The 11,676-nt window shown below is 35.9% G+C and overlaps 3 protein-coding genes across 4 annotated transcripts in view; 2 read left to right on the top strand and 1 right to left on the bottom strand.

The window, feature by feature from the left end:
* Window positions 1-3,377, bottom strand: part of LOC100639182 (translation factor GUF1, mitochondrial) — a 5,546-nt gene extending 2,169 nt beyond the window's left edge. The window contains exons 1-11 of the mRNA XM_020008832.1: window positions 3,228-3,377; window positions 3,060-3,180; window positions 2,245-2,381; window positions 1,897-1,977; window positions 1,762-1,839; window positions 1,613-1,696; window positions 1,190-1,367; window positions 1,057-1,147; window positions 851-986; window positions 128-316; window positions 35-83 (exon numbers count right to left, since the gene is read on the bottom strand). Coding sequence (XP_019864391.1) covers window positions 35-83; window positions 128-316; window positions 851-986; window positions 1,057-1,147; window positions 1,190-1,367; window positions 1,613-1,696; window positions 1,762-1,839; window positions 1,897-1,977; window positions 2,245-2,381; window positions 3,060-3,180; window positions 3,228-3,311 — 1,228 coding nt within the window. The 5' untranslated portion in view covers window positions 3,312-3,377. The remainder of the gene's footprint in view (window positions 1-34; window positions 84-127; window positions 317-850; window positions 987-1,056; window positions 1,148-1,189; window positions 1,368-1,612; window positions 1,697-1,761; window positions 1,840-1,896; window positions 1,978-2,244; window positions 2,382-3,059; window positions 3,181-3,227) is intronic.
* A 33-nt stretch (window positions 3,378-3,410) lies between these two features.
* On the top strand, window positions 3,411-7,659 carry LOC105316620 (protein FAM160B1-like). Its single transcript, XM_020008833.1, has 17 exons — window positions 3,411-3,529; window positions 3,624-3,702; window positions 3,914-4,014; window positions 4,085-4,153; window positions 4,213-4,317; window positions 4,778-4,900; window positions 4,945-5,013; window positions 5,084-5,268; window positions 5,486-5,612; window positions 5,699-5,855; window positions 5,906-6,110; window positions 6,264-6,357; window positions 6,415-6,570; window positions 6,618-6,749; window positions 7,109-7,215; window positions 7,361-7,415; window positions 7,464-7,659. The coding sequence occupies exons 1-17, from the start codon at window positions 3,473-3,475 to the stop codon at window positions 7,527-7,529; spliced, it is 1,887 nt and encodes a 628-aa protein (XP_019864392.1). The 5' UTR covers window positions 3,411-3,472; the 3' UTR covers window positions 7,530-7,659.
* Window positions 7,660-7,831: 172 nt separating this feature from the next.
* On the top strand, window positions 7,832-11,611 carry LOC100639056 (T-box transcription factor TBX5-A-like). Of its 2 annotated transcripts, none has more exons than XM_011411661.2 (7): window positions 7,832-8,311; window positions 8,577-8,693; window positions 8,775-8,925; window positions 9,098-9,325; window positions 9,380-9,444; window positions 10,657-10,736; window positions 11,087-11,611. In XM_011411661.2, the coding sequence occupies exons 1-7, from the start codon at window positions 7,929-7,931 to the stop codon at window positions 11,479-11,481; spliced, it is 1,419 nt and encodes a 472-aa protein (XP_011409963.1). In that variant the 5' UTR covers window positions 7,832-7,928; the 3' UTR covers window positions 11,482-11,611. The 2 variants fall into 2 exon arrangements, with proteins under 2 accessions (XP_011409963.1, XP_019864386.1); XM_020008827.1 differs by lacking the exon at window positions 11,087-11,611 and adding an exon at window positions 10,801-10,854.
* Window positions 11,612-11,676: the final 65 nt, after the last annotated feature.

Below are 11,676 nucleotides of genomic sequence, written 5' to 3'. Positions count from 1 at the left end.
CTCTCTCTCCCTCCCTCCCTCTCTCTCTCTCTACCTTGATAAGGGACGCTAGGTGTTGTTAATAAAACTGATGCATTAAATTCCTACAATAAAAACAATTAATTCATTATTTCTCTCACACGCCCACCTCCTCCAATCTCTGTATAAAGACGTCCATATGGAGGAGTCCCAGAAACCCCAGCCTCCATCCCTGCCCCAGGGCCACACTGGTATCACGCTGACTGGAGACACTGCTGTCATTCAATATGAGTCTCTCTATTGAGGCACGAAGCCCAGTGTATTCTGATTGATCCATTGGATATACACCAGCAAAAACCTACACCAATAAACACATATCATTACATAGTACTACATACAGTAGACAAAAGATAGGCCTGAGGATTTTATTCCCAGAATAAAAAAAGAATAATAGGTAGTCTAAAGAATAAAGAATAATTCTGGAATAGGGCAAAATTTGTAAAATTGTGCAATATAGGTGTGGCTGAATGCTTAATAAATCTTGTCTAACACCTTCAAAGATACCCATGAGTGTGCTTTACAAGACTCAATTGAGGCATCCTTATAATGTTACAGTATAATGAGCATTAAATGAGACAAATTTTGTATAGTTATTTTGTTTATTTTTATAATACTTGGGAATAATAATAGGAATAATAGGCAAATATATTGGGAATAAGGGAATAGAATAATGGGGACATTTTTGGGAATAACTACCTCAGCCCTAACTATAGAAATAGTACAATATGCAATTAATTTATCTTAAAAATTTCATGTCATTATTTGCAGTAATATGTTCATGTACATGTACATATGCTTGAATTTGATCTACATTTGTCTGTATAATACTTGCCATTGGTTTAGCTGGTTTAAGTCCCGGTAATGGTTCGACCTTTGAATAACATTTTGTGTGACATATTGTATCTCCAATTAATGCCTCCCTGCTATCTTTCATTCCTAGTATCACGTAACCCACCTGACCCGTTGATCTGGTTTAAATTAAAAAATTAAAAATAATAATAAACAATTGATTTTTAACAAGAAGACACATAAACTCACAAACTATTTTGAGGCACTTGCTGAGGTCTAAGCAAGCCAAGGTCAGCCACTTCATATTTCTTACTGCTATGAATAGAAGTCACCAGATCACCTAGTCACATGACAACAACCACAAAAAACCACACCCACTTACCACGACTAACCTTCCCATCTCGCACAGTCACTACACAAACCACGCCCCTGTATTTATCGTACCAGCTGTCAAAAAGGAGGAGTCTTAGAGGACTATCGGGTCGGCCTGCTGGAGGTGGTATATTACTAATGACAGTGTTTAGAAGATCAGGGACTCCAGTGCCAAGTTTAGCCGATATCTGGAGGAGGAGAAGTTGTATAAAAGTATTTTTAAAATTTATTTAATTTTCAATGGCTTTGTTTGCAATAGATAACAGTAACCTAGTGTTACATAATGCATTTATGCAAATATTGTATAACAGATAACCACTTCAATGAAACAGCGAATGCCCAACTTATAAAATAATAATAATAATATGGGTTGAATCAGTATTGCACATACATGTATATCATTACATACCAAACGAATTACGGGTACATGTACCTTGTGAATTTCATCTTCTTCAAATCCAAACCCGACACACATTTGACTGATGGTCTCAGGTACATCAGCATTATGAAGATCAATCTACCAAGTACATGCACATACATATACATGTACATGTACATGTTATATGGAAAGTTATGGTATACCTTATTAACAGCTGGTATAACAGTCAGTCCGGCATCAGCTGCTAATAAATAATTAGCGACAGTCTGTGCTTTCACGCCCTGGCAATTAAATTATATTCCAATTAAAGAGCACCGCATTGCCATTGCTACAAGTACCTGTCTTGCATCAACAAGAAGGATAACTCCATCACAGGCCGAGAGAGACCGTGATACTTCGTAGCTGAAATCAACATGTCCCTATAAACAGGACCACATCTCTCACTATTACACATTGTACATGTACATGTAGATGTACACGGTTCGTGGGTAAATTAAATGTGTATTCTGTCATTAATAAACTCTGCCATTTGTTAACTGTTCTACATACAGGCTCAATAATAAACCCAGCTGCTGCTCAACCGCCAAATATTGATAATTAATGAAATGACCCACCAATATATTTCGAGGCCTTGGCATCAGTATAACATGTACATGTACATGCACATGTCTGTATAAAGTACTTACTGGAGTATCAATGAGGTTGAGCATGTGATTAGAATACAGCATAGTAGCAGTCTGTGCTTTGACTGTGATACCACGCTCTCTTTCAACAGGGAGCCGGTCCAGGAGCTGCTTGTTATCAGGACTAGCTCTAACAGTGCCTGTGGACATATCACTTGTGCTAAATGTACCATTATGAATGTGCTTAATACAGATAAAGTAGGAAGTATATTGGTGGGAATAATAATTTGAAAATGTTAATTTAAAAGGTTTGTTTTTACATTGGGCCAATATTACGAATACATATTGATGTCTCTATGCTAAGTGAAAAGTTTGAGCTGTTTCCGGAAAATAACTTTCGAGTTATGAGCATTTAAAAAAGAGTCAATTTTTGAAAAAAAGCAAAGGCTATAGCCCATGTTTTTTTCCAAAAAATGGCTCTGAAACCATCCCCAATTTTTGTTACAATTTCTGATACATATTCATGTCCTTATGCTGTGTAGCAAGTTTGAGCTGATTCCGACTTCAATTTTTCAAGTTACAGCCATTTTAAGAAAACGTCAAAATTCTGAAAAATACCCAAGGCTATAGCCCATGGTTTTTTCCAAAAAATGGCTCCAAAATCACCCCAAACTTTTATTACATTTTCTGATACATATTGATGTCCTTATACTATGTAGAAAGTTTGAGCTGTTTCTGACAAATAATTTCCAAGTTATGGGAATTTTAAAACATACAAAATGGCTCTCATATTATATTATGGTTTATCTTCACAGAACTACCAATCGTCAAAACTAATACCCCACCAATACTTCACAGTATAATAGTATGTAGTGTACCGGTCAGCTCCAATAGACGATCTGCTAATGTGCTCTTTCCATGATCAACATGTGCTACTATACCAAAATTCCTAATATTATCTGTCCCTATCTCTCCTCCTACTCCTCCTCCTTTTTCACACTACAAAATAAAGTGCTCAGTAGTACAAACTGGTCAATTTCTCTCACTTGAAGAGCAATTGGAGCATCACTCAATAATCTAACGACTGAGGGAGAGAGAATGAAGCTTCTCTTTGGCACTACCCTCCACATGTTCTCACGTGACAAGGCACGTCCGCCATTTTAAGGCTGAATTCTTAAGAGGGTTAAATATTTGATGGGCGTGGTTTGGTTCTATTTGTATTTTTAACCCTTTGCTTCCTATATTTTATGTGCCAACCAAAACTGTCAAAACTACAAGAAGGTTGTAGACAATGTTTAGCAGACTGACTACATTTCTTGCTCAGGCAGCTGAAGTTACCACGCAAGTGGTAAGTGAAGAATTAAAAGAAAAAAGAAAATTGAACAATTTAAACATGTACATGTATATACATATACACGTATTTTACACAATAATTTCTACAGTTGGTGGGGCAACAGAAGAAAGAAGAGGAGTTCAGTGGACACTGGAAGACTATTACTGGATTGATATCGTCTGCTGGGGGTGAGTTCAAGTCTGGTTACCTTATAGCCCCAAAATTTGTCAGTCAAAAATTTAGTTGATTTTGTTTGCTATTTTGTTTAATTAATGTTTTAATATGTTCCTGCATTTTATAATCATAGTCAAATGATTAATAGTTTTTGATGGCAAATCGAAAATTTGGAACTATAATAAATGTCACTACATGTACATGTACATGTATGTATCTCATTAGAATCCGAGAGTGATTCATGTATAACTGAAATATCAACTCACCTTGAGAGAATGGCCGACCTCTTGTTCCAGGAGGAAGAGGAGGAGAAAACTGTTTCCATGGTAATCACACACTTAATTAATCATAAATATAATTATTTAATTAATAACGAATTATAATTTAAATTTTTAGGGCCCTTGCATGGAGTTCGTCATTCGTCATAAATTATTGGATACTCTGTGTGCAACTGCTAAGAGTGATGTTAGTACAATGGACCTACATTATTATCATAGCTTGTTTTATTTGTTTTTTCTTGCTAGTTTCCTGAAGGAATGAGAAAGAGTGTGTTTCACTTCTTGTCACTATTATTGGGTCGCATCCAGCAGCCACTGATCCCTCATATAACTGTACACAGACCACTTAATGTAAGCATCAGTACATGTACATTGTACAGTGTATTTCATCAAAAATTACTAGTAGAGAATTCTCCATTTAAGATTAACACTCCTGTATCTTCCAGACTAACTCCTCAGTATACACACTCACTTCCTTTGTATCATTAATATTTGAATCAGGGACTTATAGTCCCTTCCAAAAATTTGTCACGGTCTCAGGGATCAATCTTGTCTTGTAGCCAGTACTCGTAAAAGCTGTCTTTATAAACCTTCTCAACGTCATGATATCATCGTGGGGCGTACCATTACAAGAAATGAACATTATTTAACACATGTACTGACTCATGTACATGTACATGTATATGTACTTCCTATTTTGTCGCTCTATCACATTGGTAGTACATGTATGTAGTTTTATGAATTATAAGGTTTTACATGTTAAAAACCCTATAGCACTAGACTACTCTAGATATTACTATTTATTTTTTAGACATTGATCAAGACTTGTGGATTAAGTTATGTCAATCCATTGGCAGTGGTTGAGGTCCAGTTTTTGAGAACCCTCTGTCTGACTTTACGTAATGACGAAACACTATCAAACTTCTTTCTTGAGGTACATTGTACATTCTCCTTTTTTACTATTTTTTCTTTCTTCAGGAGAGCAGTGATAAAGGTACGACTAATTTTACTGTTGCAGAAGCTTTAATGAGAATATCAAACTGCGAGGTACCGTACATTGATCAAGAATCATCGAGTATTATCAGCTTCTCCTTCTCTCTCTCTTTTCTTATTTCAGGATAGTTTAGTTTGTTTGAAAGCATTCGAGTGTTTATTGGAGTGCGTACCCTTACAGACGGTCTCTCCCATCATGTGCCGGTCACAGTTTCCTTTGCTGCTTGCCTCAAAGATGAGGCAACACTTGCAGCTCCTACCATCTTCCCTTGACTATACTGACATACTCAACTGTAGAGGAGGCTGGGGGTAAGGTTTTGTACAATTTAATCCTTTGAATTTCAGAAATTAAATAAACAAATTACCATTGTCAATACTGCTGGATTTTAGAATAACTTTTAAAATTTATAACAAATCCAATTTTGATCAGAATCAGCTCAAAGACCTGAATGTACACATGTACATGTACTATAGTTTATGGTCTTAGAAAGAAACAAAATATAAATAATATATTTATTCCTTTTAGTGTGAATTATGCCAGCAGTTCTGCCATACATTGTCTCTCACCTTCTCCATCTCAGCCTCTCCTTCACCTTGAGGCTTACCTCTCATGGCTGGACTATTGTGAACAAGTGGTCACCTCTGCTGCAGAAGTAATACTTAATAATAATAATAATAATAATAATAAATGCATTATGCCATACAACTGTATTTGAGGTAAATTACAACTTATTTCTAGGACCTACAGGATTATATATGTGATTGCATCAGAGAGCAAGTACTTGAGTCTGTTGTATTACCAAAGCTCTTGACTTCCTCAGAGATAGATCTTGTAATGGGACTGTCTCTACTATCACTGAACCTTCTTGTCACATCGCACATAAAACTGACCATGAGTTAGTTAGAGGAGATTGTTTTGTTTAAATCTCTTCGTCATTCCTTGTAGCATTCATTCACTTCATTATGAATCACAGTTTAGACAAGTTGATATCTTCTTGTAATCATTTAAGTGAAGAGGTTTCCTGTTCCTCTTTCCTTCTTCTTGGGACATTGTTCCAGCGTCCAACTGGACTACCATATCACCTTCTCTCAACCAACCAGTCTCCCTCCACTCTGCTGAATAAAGAATACATCAGAAACACAGTATCAAGGTACATGTATGTCTACATGCATACAAAATTGAAGCAATTATTTTAATAATCTTATTTTTTATGTACATGTACATGTACCTTTAACTGTACATGTACATGTACATGTAAATATGCTTGTACATTATACATGTATCTCTAATTTCTTTCTTGTAGTTATTTGAGTATCGTTCCTTCTCACTTGTTAACTGCACAAGAGGTTACTGGTGACAGTGGCATCACTTATTATATGATTGAAGCACACCAACAGGTAATGAAATACATTACATTTACTTCCACCCTCTTTGCCACTCTCTCTCTCTCTCAGGTTTCCACATGTTATCAGCTAGTAAATGATTGGGAAGGTAAACCAGAATCTGTTCAAAACAATGAAGTAAAAGAAGACGAGATAGAAAGAGAAGAAGCAAAAGAGCATCCATTGATCACTGCTCTCTTGGACAGACTAGAAAGACTCTTGGATCAGGTAAAACCGGTTTTAAAACCCGTCAGACGTGTATGTATCTTTTGTAGACATACGAGTTAAACCTTCACCTAACTACAGTCATATCAATACTAGCTGCTTATCCTCAATTGGAGTCTTTATTTGTTACTACAGAGACAGGCTCTTCAGCTCATCGCAATGTATACACAGTCCTACAGAAAGTAAATGAGAATTATAAATATTTTTCTTTGTAATACCTAATTATACTTGACACGTTTTGGAAAAATTTAAACCTTTTCTTTCATGTCATGAACATACCCTTGTCATGTGATGCTTGAGTTTATGTAGCTATTGCACATTGTCACAGTAATCTTTAGTATGCTATGGACTGGACTTGGTTTAAATTATGGACTATGGTGTATTTCACTTGCCTCTGCAGGCAGTTGGACATCCCATTATCAAGTGTAAAATGGCCTTAAATACATGTAGATTAGATTTATGTTCATAATCACTTAGTACTGTGTGTGCATGCGGTGGTGTATGTACATGTATATTGTAAGTTTGTGTGTGCTTTATTTAGGTCAGCTCTCAGTTGCAGGATCATGCTGAGCGTAACCCAACCTTACAGCTCAATATTGTAGAGGCAAGACGAAGACTTGCTGGACAAGAAACATCAGATTTATTGAGGTACATGTACATGTACATGTACTGTAATACATGAACCACGGCTCACATAACATGGTGAACTGTAACCATTATGACATGTATACATGTAATTTATATCTATTAAAGTTAAATCATTACTATTATTATTATTATTATTATCCATCAGTATGCCTAACAATGAGCTATTGGAAGGTGCAGTGTTACTAGAAGAACTGTGTAAAGTTAGTTATAGATGTGTCTAGTTGTATGTCCTTTATTTCTTATTGTAGGAGATAGCTGCCAATCTTTACGTGAGGCACTCTACTTCACTCATCTCAGGGCAAGCAGTTTTATGAGATTTTTTCATTTTATGATCTTATTATTATTATTATTTTTGCATGTCACCTCGTCGCACACAAGAACTCACATTTGCTCTATTTTTGTAAACTCAAAGTTATAATAATTCGACTTAGTTTCTCCTCGCAAGATTTATTCTTAATTGCAAACAAAGAAATGACCTGTTCCATGATAATGCTATCCTATTAGAAAAAATGTTGAGTGTCATACTCTATAAAGACAAAGGTGCTAATTTGAAATTTGCACATGGTCTTTTATCTTTTAATCGAAAGTGAAGTTCTAAAAGACCATGCGGTTTTAAATCCTCGTATATTCACCAGGATTTCTTAGTTTTGCTGAGTGTTACTGGTTCTCTAGTTGTCCCGTGCTTCTTCTTCTTCCATCAGTAACTTACGAATATGTTAGAGCCTGAAGAAAAGTCGAATCTTACTCCTCTAAATGATCCTGTTGCAGCAGTAGGTGCAGTGCCAGCCAGCTCCACCCTGAATGTTACTCGCCCAGAGCTTGTCAATATCGTCAAAGAGGATACTTTGGAGTCTCAATATCTTCCATTTCCCTCTGGGATAAGCCAGGCAGTCAATACTACCATCACTGCTAACCAGCAGAGGCCCATTCCTAGTCTAACTCTCCCTAGGCCTGCAGCTTCTGTCCCTATACCCGCAGGACAGGTCATCAAGTATTGTCCAAAGCATCCAGCCATTTCAGTCACACTTGATGGCAAGGATTTGTGGGATGAATTCTATCGTGTGGGAACAGAGATGATTGTGAATCGTGCTGGAAGGTATGCCTGTACTACTGTTATTGTTTAATTTTTTAGTTTATGGCGGTTTTTCACTAAAATATTTTTACAACTTTTGATCAATGCTGTTACTGGCTTTGGTTTTTCATTTTTAACACATTTGTAATGGCTTTATATCTTGCAGAAAGTTTGTCATTAAAATCTTATAAGTTATACTCTTGTTCAAAAAAATTAGATATCCCATAATGTACCTTGCATGCATGTGCATGCACATGTCATTATTACTGAATTGCTGGTTCCTTTTTAGGAGGATGTTTCCTGGGTTTTCTGTGAATATTAGTGGCCTCAAGCCTAAATCAAAGTATGTTATGAAGTTGGAGATACTACTGGCTGATTCACACAGATTTAAGTTCATCAATTCAAGGTACTAGCATTATGTCACACTACTATAATTCTTTTACTATCTTCTCTCTCTCTCTCTTTCTCTCTCTCTCTCATATTTTAGATGGTTACCCATAGGTAGTGCTGAGCCACAGCCACAGTATGAAACTTATGTACACCCGGACTCACCTAATACTGGGACGTTTTGGACAAGACATGGAGTCTCTTTCAAAAAGCTTAAAATAACAAACAACAAGGACAGTCCCAATTCTAATGTAAGGATAACAGTTGTGTTCAACTACCATGTAGCTAAAAACTTTTGTAAATCTAGCAAAATTTGTTATTACAGATTTTATTATTTTTGCAAGCTCAGTTAGGATTAAATTTTTGCATTTCCTATGCCACAAATATTTCTAGCTACACTGTATGACTCTATTTTAATTTTAGGCTGTTCTTCACTCAATGCACAAATACTTCCTTCGTTTGTATATTGAGGAAGTTAAGAAGGTGTCACCTCCTGGAGGAACTGCAATTGAAAATGGAGAGAGAGAAGGAGGAGTGAACGGAGAAGACAAACGACATGGAGCTAGTCAGCAAATGGTGGCCAAGTCAATAATGTCTATAGAATTTCCAGAAACAACATTTGTAGCTGTCACTGCATATCAGAATGAAGAAGTAAGCCACTTGTAATGTAATTATGTACTCGCCATATTATTTTTTTGCCTTCAGGTCACGCAACTCAAGATCACCAATAACCCATTTGCAAAGGCATTCCGGGATAATTCCTTAGACTTGTAAGTCATTAATGTATTGTACTACAGGGTCTTTTTTGATGGAGTTTTCAGCAACGTTAAAAATTGCCTATTCTTTATAAAAATTTTTATGACTTCAATTTTTGGGAAAAAACATGAACTGTAAAGGTTATACCATGGGCTATAGCCTTTACTTTTTTCAAAAAATTGGCTGATGTTCTTAAAATGGTCATAACTTGAAAAATTAAAGTTGGAATCAGCTCAAACTTTTTCCACAGCATAAGTACATCAATATGTATCAGAAGATGTAATAAAAATTTGGGGTGATTTCGGAGCCATTTTGTCTGTATAAAAAACCATGGGCTATAGCCTTGGGTAGTTTTCAGAATTTTGGCATTTTCTTTAAATGGCCGTAACTTTATAAATTTAAGTCGGAATCAGCTGAAACTTGCTACACAGCATAAGGACATTAATATGTATCAGAAAATGTAATAAAAGTTTGGGGTGATTTTGGAGCCATTTTTTTAAACCATGGGCTATAGCCTTGGGTGTTCTTCAGAATTTTGAAGTTTTCTTAAAATGGCTATAACTTGAAAAATTGAAGTTGGAATCAGCTGAAACTTGCTACACAGCATAAGGACATTAATATGTATCAGAAAATGTAATAAAAATTTGGGATGATTTTGGAGCCATTTTTTGGAAAAAACCATGGGTATTTTTTAGAATTTTGGCATTTTCTTAAAATGACCATAACTTGAAAAAATTGAAGTCGGAATCAGCTCAAACTTGCTACACAGCATAAGTACATCAATATGTATCAAAAAATATAATAAAATCTTGGGATAAATTTGAAGCCATTTTTTGGAAAAAAAATCATGGGCTATAGTAAAGGGATTTTTCAGAATTTTGATGTTTTTTAAATGGCCGTAACTTGAAAATTTAAAGTCGGAATCAGCTCAAACTTACTACACTGCATAAGGACATCAATATGTACTGTATATCAGGAAATGTAATAAAAATATGGGATGATTTCAGAGCCATTTTTTGGAAAAACCATATGCTAGAGTACATGGACTTTGGTTCAATTTTCGAAGAGCTTTAAAAAACCAATTTTATTTGGAATCAACCCAAAGTTTTATGCAGCATGTACATGTTTATGTATCAAAAATGGAAAATTCTCTCGTTGTAATATTGGCAAAATTTTGGCCAAAATATCTGTACTATGACAGGATTTATTCCCCTCTCTTTCTTTAGGGAATGGGATTCTACTCAAGCACTCTATGCTGGTAACAACTCTTCAAGCTATTTTAGTCCTGCTACCGTAACACAACCAGGTAATGTCACTAAGTGCTAGAACATAAATGATTGTTATTTTTAACAACCATGTGACATCTATAGACAACCTTTAATGTAAACACTCTTCATTTTCCCTCACTGCATATCCTATTCTGCTTGACTGGGCACACACCTTCTTTACCTGCCACCAAATGTTAGTTGTTTATGAATTTGTCTTCTCCCAAAATTTAATGCTCATGAAGTCATTGTTTTAATTACCCGTGGCTAATACACTATGCTCTTATACTACCAAAAATGCTTATAATGCATGCATGACATGTCCATTATGACTTCACCACATTTCTATGCCTTTAATATCATTACGTATCATTTTTATTTTCATTTCCAGGTAGCTGTAGTTACGTCATGTCACCTTCGCCCTCGCCATGGGCCATTCACTCACCAGCACTGATGTCTCCATATTCAATCCCTCCTTCATTTTATTCCATTTCTCCTCAGTCAATGGCAGGGACCATGACTCACTTTAATCATTCTCTTCCGCCTACTCCTCAAGGAGATGTTAGCGTTTTCCAATGGCCACAGCACAATGGGAGTGATCTGCTTCATTCGCCTGCTGCTATTCTTCCTCCTCCGGCTCCAATCCTCTCAAATTATTATAATCATCTCACCCCAACACTAGGCCATCATCCACCTTCCGCTATTGATGAAACTTCTCAATCATGCAGTGATATTCCAGCTACTCCACTCCAGGACTTTGGCAATGCCTACTATACTCAATCTTAAAAAACTTATTTTCATAATGAATAAATCAAATGGTCATATAGGTCAAATTACACATGATGATTTAGTAATGATGCAGTTGTATTAATTATTATTGTTTATTGTTCTCCTTTCCATTCTGGGCATAATTTAATAGTTGCATGATGTAAAACAAGTGATTATGATCTGTCAGAAGGAGTGGGTGACACACAGCTCTAT

This window comes from Amphimedon queenslandica, unplaced genomic scaffold, assembly GCF_000090795.2.
Source record: "Amphimedon queenslandica unplaced genomic scaffold, v1.1 AMPQUscaffold_13506, whole genome shotgun sequence".
Classification (NCBI taxonomy): Eukaryota; Metazoa; Porifera; class Demospongiae; order Haplosclerida; family Niphatidae; genus Amphimedon; species Amphimedon queenslandica.
Note: the sequence above shows the minus strand (reverse complement) of the source record. Positions and strands in the feature narration are given on the sequence as shown.